Below are 9,800 nucleotides of genomic sequence, written 5' to 3'. Positions count from 1 at the left end.
AAGGTCCGCGGCTCCGAACCGTAGTAAAGGGACCTCTGACTAATACGGGTTCGTGTCGGGCTCGTAGCCGAAAAATAGCTTTACTTTGTTGTGTGGGTCAACTCTGCTTGCGAGAGACAGAGAGAGGCGTTGAAAGACTGCTCCAACGGAACTTATTGTTTCGGAGGAAAACACGAACACAGTGTACAGTCGAGTTTTAATAGCTTACTTACAACTGGCCTCGTCACCTCTCTGGGGACATCTCAGGCCCTCCAAGGTTTGGAGGCCTATCTCCCCCCACCACCACTTCCCCTGCCAGTGGCGGACTCCCTCAGGTATCGGTGCGTTGGTGGTTCTTTGTGTGTGGGGGTGGGCGTCCGGGTACACACCGGCTCACTCCTTGGCGGCCGCTTATTGGGGCTCGCTCAGGCCACTTCGGAGGTGGGGTGCCCCCGGCCTCTCGGCCTGGGGCTCGGTCACTCAGGCACAGCTGGCTGCCAGCGGAGCTCACGGGCGCGTCACTGCAACTCCCCCTGGCTTCTGCTCCGCGGCTGCTGAGTGAGCCCTCATCTGGGACTCTCCTCAGCTCTTTCTGGGACAGTGGCGCGGCTGCCCCTCTGTTGGTCTTCCTTGGTCTCTTGTGTTCTGGGGGCCTCTGGATGTCTGGAGTTTTGATCTCCTCCATACCTGCTTCATACCCTGGAGGACGGGGCTGTGGCCCCCCCACACTCCCTAGCAGATCGTTACATGGAGAAACCTTTGGAATGCAAGCATGCTGATCCACACAGGTATGCACACAGGTGTACACACGGGTATTCACAGACGCGGACTACAGCTTTCTTGGCTGCTGCCTCAAAGCACATTGTGCGCTGTCTATCTTGCGTGCTGCACAATATCGTTTATTATTTAGTATCTACTGATATCTACTGCTAGCTAGTTTATTGTGATGGTGCCGTTTTTTTTACTATGTTGCTCTTTGTTGTTTGCTTTCTCTTCTGTTTTTTTTCTCCATACAGGTGACCCAGGTGTTTTTATTTTTTTATTTTTTTATTTCTTCCCCCCTTCTCACCGTCTCTTCTCCCCTTTGGTTTTCTTTCTCTCCCTGTAACTCCCTCCAAGTTGAAAAACGAACACAAGGCGTTCTTGATTTACTGGCATTTATTGCACACGGGCGCCACCAACGATGCCACCAGAGATGCCGTAACGATGCCGTGAGAACTGTACAACAACATAAAATAATCAATTTCCGCCGTACATTGTTCTCATAGAGAATAAACAATAAGGTACATCATTAAACAACACAAATGCTTACAATTTACCTTCACAAAATGCTAACATATACACGTGGTTACCATAAACTCGCTCGCTCTATCACAAACAAACATCTTATTTTCTATCACAACATATACAAATTGCATACCTCATTGGCCGCATTAACTTGCAGGGGTTAAATGAAACGCTTCTTGTAGTGTCACTCTTTCCCATAGTCGAACGCTCCGTTGCATACGTCTACATGTTTCTACCACCACCAGAGAGAGACGAAAAGCATGCTGCGCTCTACCGAGTGTGGCGTGTAACTGAAAATATTGTCACCCCAAACAACAGACTAAACATTGGTTCCACCCCGGAAACATTCTGTAACCCTTGTAAATGTATTTCCAGCCAACAACATACATTACATCACACACATATATTAACAATAAAGTATTTCACTTATTCATTGTAACTTGAACCATAAAATTGTCTTAAATTGCATAACTGCTGCTGACGGCAGCCACACTCCCACCAAATCATTAATGATTTTTCAACTGAACCTCGTTGTAAAGGCAAGTGTATACAGTCCCTTAGTCACATAGATCACAGAGACAAGAATTCTGAACTATTCAGCTTCAAGTAGGGTAACTGTTTTGTGGATAGGTCTTTCAAGATACACTGGCTTGTTAACTCTTTTTCCTTGGTCATCCAATGTCGCATCACTGATTAGCAGCTCGAGTTTCCTAATGATTCCATCCTCACTAGGGTACACCTTGGTTACCTTGGCCAACTTCCACTCATTTCTGGGTAGACTATTGTCCATCAGCACCACAATGTCGTTGATCTTAGCATTTCTCCGTGCCTTGTACCATTTTCCTCTCTGCTGAAGATTCAGCAAGTATTCCCCTTTCCATCTGGTCCAGAATTCATTAGCCAGGTTCCTTAAATCCAATAGCCAAGACTCCCACCGTGGTTTGAGCTCTTCTGACAGTGGTTCATCCCATCCAACCTTGTCTTGACACATCTGTTGGAGTATTTGCTTTCCAACCAGAACAAATGGTGCCACAAAGCCGAGAGGGTCATAGATGGATGCCACAGTTGATAAGACTCCTCTTCTGGAAAGTGGGCGTTCATCCACAATCACTCTGAAATGGAACTGGTCTGCAACAATGCACCATTTGATTCCCAGAGCTCTCTCAATTTGGGACTCACCAAGAACCAAGTTGCGGTTTCGTACTGAATCTGCACGTTCACTCTCTGGAATGGATGCAAGTACCTCATGATCGTTAGAAATGAATTTGTGAATTCGCAGTTTGCCAGCACTGCAGAGTTGCCTTGCTTCCTTTACTAACTTAATGGCTTCATCCTTGGTTGCGACACTTGTGAGCCCATCGTCCACGTAAAAGTTTCGTTCAATGAACTGAATGGTCGTTTCACTGTAGTGACCATGTCCTTGGGCAGCAACATGTTTCAACCCAAAGTTTGCACAACCAGGGGAAGAGGCAGCTCCAAATAGATGCACTCGCATGCGATAGACTGATGGTTGAGCCTGGAAGTTTCCATCGTCCCACCAGAGAAATCTCAAGTAGTCCTGGTCCTCTGCTTTGACGTGAAACTGATGGAACATACGCTCGATATCGCACATTATGGCAACTTGTCCCTTGCGAAAGCGACAGAGAACACCTATCAGGCTGTTCGTTAATTCTGGTCCGGTAAGAAGGTGATCATTTAGTGACACGCCTTCAAATCTTGCTGAGCAGTCGAATACAACCCGTATTTTTCCTGGCTTGTGTGGGTGATACACCCCGTGATGAGGAATGTACCACACAGGACTGTTGTTAATTTCTCCTCTTGGGACCTTTTCTGCATCCCCATTTGTTATGATTTCACTCATAAAGGTCGTGTAGTCCCTTTGATATTGTTTGTTCTTTTCAAATCTTCCTTTCAAACATCGAAGCCTATGGACTGCACACGTCTTATTGTCTGGAAGATTTGGTCGATCTTTCTTGAAGGGGAGCGGCATTTCACAGTGACCATCCGCCTTGATTTTGATTCCTTCTTCCATGATGGTTAGGAAACGCAAGTCTTCCTGAGATAGATTAGCATCCTCTACTCTTCTCTCACTGAAGTCAGACTCAAGCATCCTCAGCACATCTGGCGGTGAAATGAACTCCTTGACTTGGGTTCGACATATATATTTCACTTCGTTTGTGAGCTTCTTAGATGTCTGGAGGTGAGGTTTCACTGACTTCATGACAATCTTGTGACTGCTTCCTATAGCATCACCATAGTCGACACATGGGCTAACACAACCGACTATGCTCCATCCAAGATCTGTCCTTTGAGCAAATGGCTCATTGTCTTTACCTGGGACGACCTCTCGGGGCAGCAAAGCCTGTGGACAGTTGTATCCTATGAGAAGCCCTACATCGCACTCAATCAATGGAGCGATCTCCTCTGCAAGATGCTCTAGGTGTGTCCAAGCTCTTGCCGTTCTTGGTGTAGGAATGTGACTTAGATTGGCAGGGATGAACTCTCTTGAATAGGTTACAGGGAGAGAAATCTTCTTTGATGAATAGAAACCTCTCACCTGCAGTCCAACTAACCTTTGACTCGGGATGATTGTATTTCTGGATGAAAGTGTGGAGAGTTTTAACTGCACAGCCTCCCCTTTCATTTCCAGAGCTTCTGCCTTATCTTGCATAATGAATGTGGTATCGCTTTGGTTGTCAAGTAGTGCATATACAAGAATTTCATTCTCTGGGTTACTTGATGTAGATAGCCAAACTGGGACAACCGTAGAGGAGTACATGCTGTCCATACCTTGCACTACTCTGTTTGACATGGCTTCATTTGATGGTTCAGGAGTATGTTTGCTCTCTGTTCCTTCCGTTGACTTAGCATATTTCGAGTTTTTTACACTCTCCCCATGCTCATCACTGCCTTTCTCTCTTCTGGTTGCTCTTTCACGGTCTTCATGTAAACATGTTGGGTGTTTTTCCTTACATGTCTCACAAAGACTCCTTCTTTTGCAGGTCCTTGAGAGATGTCCTGGTTGTAAACATCCAAAGCACAACTTCCTTGTCTGAATAAACTTAACGCGTTCCTCAACTGGTCTTTCCCTGAACTTCCAGCATGTCTGTATGCCATGATTGCATCTTTCACAAAAAGTGCATTTCTTACGTTCTGCATTCTCTTCAGAGTTGCTCGCAAGCACCTTTGCACCAATGTTTCGTGCCTTTGTTATCTTTACCTTTTCACCATCATTAAACTTCAGGGCATGAAGAGAAGTCACTGGGTTGCAAGCTATTTTTGCTTCCTTTGTGATGAATTCCACGAACTGACTGAAAGTAGGAAACACATTACAAGTTTCTTCTACCTCGGTCACCTTCCTGTTCCAACTGGCCACCAGCCAATCTGGCAGTTTTGTTAGAAGTTTTTGATTTTCATCACAGTCGTTCAATACTTCCAGACCCTTAATCTGGGACATTGCAGCCTGGCAGCCTCTAAGGAAGTCTGAAAAATCCCTCAGCTCAACACTGTCTTTGGGTCCGATTTTGGGCCATGCGGCAAGCTTATCCTTGAAAGCTTTAGCTATCACAAATGAACTTCCAAACCTTTCTTCCAGGATGTCCCATGCTGAGTTGTAAGCTGTATCCGTTCCTAATAGGAAGTAGCTTTCAATGGCCTTTTTTGCAGGTCCGCCAACATATTTACGAAGGTAATAGACTCTTTCCCCTACTGGAATGTTTTTCCTACCTATCAGGGTTTGAAATGACATCTTCCAATCGCTATACCTTAGTGGATCACCCATGAAGATAGATGGTTCAGGTGTTGGGAGACGGCTTACATTAATAGACTCTGCTATTGCTTCAGCGAGGACTGTGATACTATCTGCTTGGTGTATCACGGGATGCTCACGTGGACTCCTTACAACTCCTGGAGATCTATGTTGTTGAGCTGCGTGGTTATGAAGTAACTCTGTTATTTCCTCATCCGAGCTTATGTCTTGTTCATAAACTTGGAGTCGTGCCTTCGCCGCACTTAGCTCCTTAACAGTCTGTAAGCGCTCTATTTGTCTGCGTTTCTCTTCCAGTGCTTTCTTTCTTGCCACATTTTCTTCCTCTTGTAATGCAATCTTCTTTCGATTTTCTTCTTCAAGACTTTCAAGTTCTTGTTGCTCACATTCTATCTCTTGCAGGACCTTTAGTGCAGCTTGTGTAGCAGCTAGCTCTGCTACGGCCTCTTGTCTCTTAATGGAGGAAAGGCTTGACTTTTGTGACTTTATGCTGGAACTGCTTGCAGAGCTTAGACTTCTTTGAGAGCCCTTACTTGTGCCTTGAGAAGCTGAAGATGAAAACACTGAACTAGACTCAGGCCAGACTAAATCCTCTATCTGAACGTCTTCGTTATCTTTATTCTGAAGGTAAGTGGTTGCATTGTCCAAGATTATTTTGGATACCGCGTCACAGGTGTCTGCCCTACGACGGATCTCACTGTCTGGGGAAGCACATTTGCGCAAATCTTCATATGCGTGTTTCACATCTGCTGATGCACAACTTAACTTACACATCAAATCCTTCACAACCTCAACAGAGGGGGCTCCCTTTATCATTTTCTTAGCTTGCTTGGCGTTTGCTTTCCATTTATCATAAGTTGTAGTGAAACGATGCTGAAGTTTTTTTGACTTATCATCATGCAGTTGCTGAGCCTTTTCAGTAAGCTTTCGAGGTCTTTGACTTCTTCGTGGCTCTTCTTCACATGACTGCTGTACATTTGTGGCACTACTATCCTCAAGTAAGTCGCCGTTCTTAGTTTCATATTCAGTTGTTTGATCCATTCTGCGATGTTTACTTATTACTTGGCACAAAATAAATTCTAGCTATACCTTTAACAGACATGCGGTTTAACAACAGACCAGCTCAATTGCCTGAAATATTAATAGCTACAAGCTTAACCTTGTCTTTAGGTGAACTTGTCCAAAACATCAAGAATGGATAATACCTTCAAGATTTTACAACACCTTAAACCTTAATAAAATATCTGAATGAATACCATCTTGAGTCGTATAAATATGGTGAACTTTGTTCCTAAACCAACAACACATACGACGCAGCACTTAATTCTACAACACTTCTAGCATCCAAATAACACGAATAGGTAAAATGACTTCACCTATAAAAAATCTTATTAGACAGAACCATGAACTTAGAAAGGAGATATGCAGAGCACCAGATTACTTTCAGTTCTTACAGTGTTCCGTTAAACAGTCGTCAAAGTTGACCCACTTCTTAACATTTAACTTGTTTTAAATGCATCACTTAAAGGATCGTCCATGTAAACTTCAACTGTTTGCTGCTTAGGTTAACTGGCGTATGCATAGTCTTATCTGTCTGATGCTAGCGTGCGATGAATTTCTTCTTGCTCAGTGGATGACGACACCGCTACTCGTCTCCTCGCCTCATGCCGAGCAGACTGAGTTCTCACTGTAACTCCCTCCAAGTTGAAAAACGAACACAAGGCGTTCTTGATTTACTGGCATTTATTGCACACGGGCGCCACCAACGATGCCACCAGAGATGCCGTAACGATGCCGTGAGAACTGTACAACAACATAAAATAATCAATTTCCGCCGTACATTGTTCTCATAGAGAATAAACAATAAGGTACATCATTAAACAACACAAATGCTTACAATTTACCTTCACAAAATGCTAACATATACACGTGGTTACCATAAACTCGCTCGCTCTATCACAAACAAACATCTTATTTTCTATCACAACATATACAAATTGCATACCTCATTGGCCGCATTAACTTGCAGGGGTTAAATGAAACGCTTCTTGTAGTGTCACTCTTTCCCATAGTCGAACGCTCCGTTGCATACGTCTACATGTTTCTACCACCACCAGAGAGAGACGAAAAGCATGCTGCGCTCTACCGAGTGTGGCGTGTAACTGAAAATATTGTCACCCCAAACAACAGACTAAACATTGGTTCCACCCCGGAAACATTCTGTAACCCTTGTAAATGTATTTCCAGCCAACAACATACATTACATCACACACATATATTAACAATAAAGTATTTCACTTATTCATTGTAACTTGAACCATAAAATTGTCTTAAATTGCATAACTGCTGCTGACGGCAGCCACACTCCCTCTCTTTCTTTCATTCTTTCTCCCTGTCCTGTCCCGTGTGTAGCAACTGAAAATGAAATAAATTCATAATTATAATAAAGGTCAATCAAATGGACCAATATGGCAAGGCCATGATGATCCACTTGGTAAAATAAATCCGCTTGGCATCTTTCTTGGCCTTAAGACAACAATTCTGATGGCTAAAGATCCAAACGGGACACACACAAGTAAAAAAAAACAAAAAAACAACAACAACTGGGCTCGTCAGGCTCTCTTCTTGGCTGCAGTGGTTATTATTATGTTTACATGCTTCCAGCTCCCGTTTTTGCTCGATGACAACTCGTACTTTTCGACTCTCCTTTTTCTCCCACCTCGCGTTCACAGACACATAACGAGTATGGCAGTCCATTCTCCCTGCAGCACGGACTACACTGCCCATGATGCTACATTCTGCATTCTGCTTATTAGCTTAGCACAACAACAACAAAAAAGGCGTTCTCTCACCCAGGAAACACGCAGAGTGAGAGCGTCACCCTGTAACCATGGCAACCGCAACGCTGCCGCCTGGAACTACTGTCAAACAAAACCGAAACAGTCCTGACCTGCCACAATATGAAACAGGAAAGTACCGCCGTGTACTCCATTTATTTCAACAAAGTAACTGTTGTCGCGGACCACTGGAGGGCTCCACTCACACCCAGTTCTCAGGAAGTGTTGTTGCTGTGTTTTGGAGGGAAACGTATTCAGTTGTGTGGTGATGAGTAATAAACCAGCAGTGTTAATCGAGAGCTCTCATGTCGTCTGTGTTTACCTCCACATTGGTGACCCCTGACTCGAACATGCTGCAGTCCGATGGTGGCACTGACTCCGCTCTGGATGCATCAGCAGCCGCCAGCCCCCTGCCTCCGGCTGCAGCTACGTTTGCTGTAGCGCTTGAGCTGCCGGACTTTTGGCTTCACGATCCAACGTCGTGGTTCGTGCACGTGGAGGCTCAGTTCGCCCTTCGTGGCATCTCGGCTGACGACACGAAATATCACCATGTGGTGGCTTCTTTCGACCCTCTAGCCATCCGTCGTGCATTGACTCTCCTCCGGGACCCACCCACCCAAGGGAAGTACGCCGCCCTTAAGGAGCTGCTTCTTCGGCGCTATGCCCTCTCCGACGCAGAGCGAGCAACTTAAAGAAGTCCAGACGCTTTTCTTTGCAAGCTCCTTTGACTACGAAGGATTATCGCTCCCTGGCTGAGGACGCAGATCGTATTCTCCTGGCTACCCGCACTTTCCACGATCTCGACCTGGTTCCAGCCTCGCCGGCGGTGCCTTCCACTTCCCCGCTGACCTGCCCAGACGTATCCGATCCTTCGCTGACGGCAAAGATCGCGGCACAGCGACGCCACGGACGGGACCTCTGTTTCTACCATCAGCGTTTTGGCGCTAGAACGTGCCAGCTGCCTTGCACTTTTCCGACCCTGGGACACGGGCCCCGTCAGCGCGCTGTAGCGGCCACGACCGCTGGCGACAAAGAAAAACTGCTCTTCATAGAAGAAAAACTGCTCTTCATAGAAGACTTGCGCTCTGGGAGACGTTTCCTGGTCGACTCCGGCTCACAGAAGAGCCTCCTTGCCCCGTCAGGAGCCGACAGTTTAGCAGTGGGCTGCGGACCGCAGCTTATTGCGGCTAATGACTCTCCCATCGCAACGTTCGGGGAAAGGTTCGTGACTGTTTATTTTCATGGTCAGGATTTCCAATGGACCTTTGTTGTTGCCGCTAGCTCTGTACCTATTTTGGGCGCCGATTTTCTTTGTGCCCACGGTCTGCTGGTCGATGTCGCTAACAGATGCTTAATCGATGCCCTGTCTTTTTATTCAATACCCTGTTTCACTCGTGCCATCGAGCCCCTGAATCGGGCTAATTTAGTGACTTCAGGGAATGTTTTTCAGCGTTTGCTCTTGGAGTTCCCTTCACTGACTGTTCCTAATTTCTCGAACACGGCAATGAAGCATGGGGTTGAACATTATATACCGACGGTCGGTCCCCCGGTGTTTGCACGCGTGCGCTGCCTCGACCCCGCGAAACTCTCCGTCGCTCGGGAAGAGTTTGCTGCAATGGAGCGCCTCGGCATAGTGCAGCGCTCGAATAGTGCCTGGGCTTCTCCGCTACACATGGTGCCCAAGTCAGACGGTCAGTGGCAGCCGTGTGGGGATTTTCGCCGTTTGAATAATGTCACGGAGAACAACCGTTACCCCATTCCCCACATCCAGGATTTTTCCGCCCACCTCGTCGGCACCTCGATTTTTTCTAAAATTGACTTGGTGCGGGGGTATCACCAGGTTCCCGTGCCCGCCGAAGATGTCCCCAAAACTGCCGTTATTACCCCTTTCGGCCTGTTTGAATTTTTACGCATGCCATTCGGCCTGAAAG

The 9,800-nt window shown here is 46.2% G+C and overlaps 1 protein-coding gene across 2 annotated transcripts; it reads right to left on the bottom strand.

Moving 5' to 3' along the window:
• Positions 1-1,084: 1,084 nt before the first annotated feature.
• On the bottom strand, positions 1,085-7,387 carry LOC309693816 (uncharacterized protein). Of its 2 annotated transcripts, none has more exons than XR_014272707.1 (2): positions 1,400-7,387; positions 1,085-1,197 (listed from the first exon to the last, which is right to left on the bottom strand). XR_014272707.1 is itself a non-coding variant. In XM_082513382.1 (2 exons), exon 2 carries the CDS (start codon positions 6,071-6,073, stop codon positions 1,859-1,861), a length of 4,215 nt encoding a protein of 1,404 aa, XP_082369508.1. In that variant the 5' UTR covers positions 6,074-6,835; positions 7,038-7,387; the 3' UTR covers positions 1,085-1,858. The 2 variants fall into 2 exon arrangements, 1 of the variants encoding a protein (XP_082369508.1); XM_082513382.1 differs by having other exon boundaries at positions 1,085-6,835; positions 7,038-7,387.
• Positions 7,388-9,800: the final 2,413 nt, after the last annotated feature.

This window comes from Aulonocara stuartgranti (genome assembly GCF_965226115.1).
Source record: "Aulonocara stuartgranti genome assembly, chromosome: 18".
Lineage (NCBI taxonomy): Eukaryota > Metazoa > Chordata > Actinopteri > Cichliformes > Cichlidae > Aulonocara > Aulonocara stuartgranti.
Note: the sequence above shows the minus strand (reverse complement) of the source record. Positions and strands in the feature narration are given on the sequence as shown.

Bases quoted from the DNA above. Each gene is read 5' to 3' on its own strand.
- LOC309693816 (XM_082513382.1), bottom strand. From the start codon at position 6,073: ATGGATCAAACAACTGAATATGAAACTAAGAACGGCGACTTACTTGAG.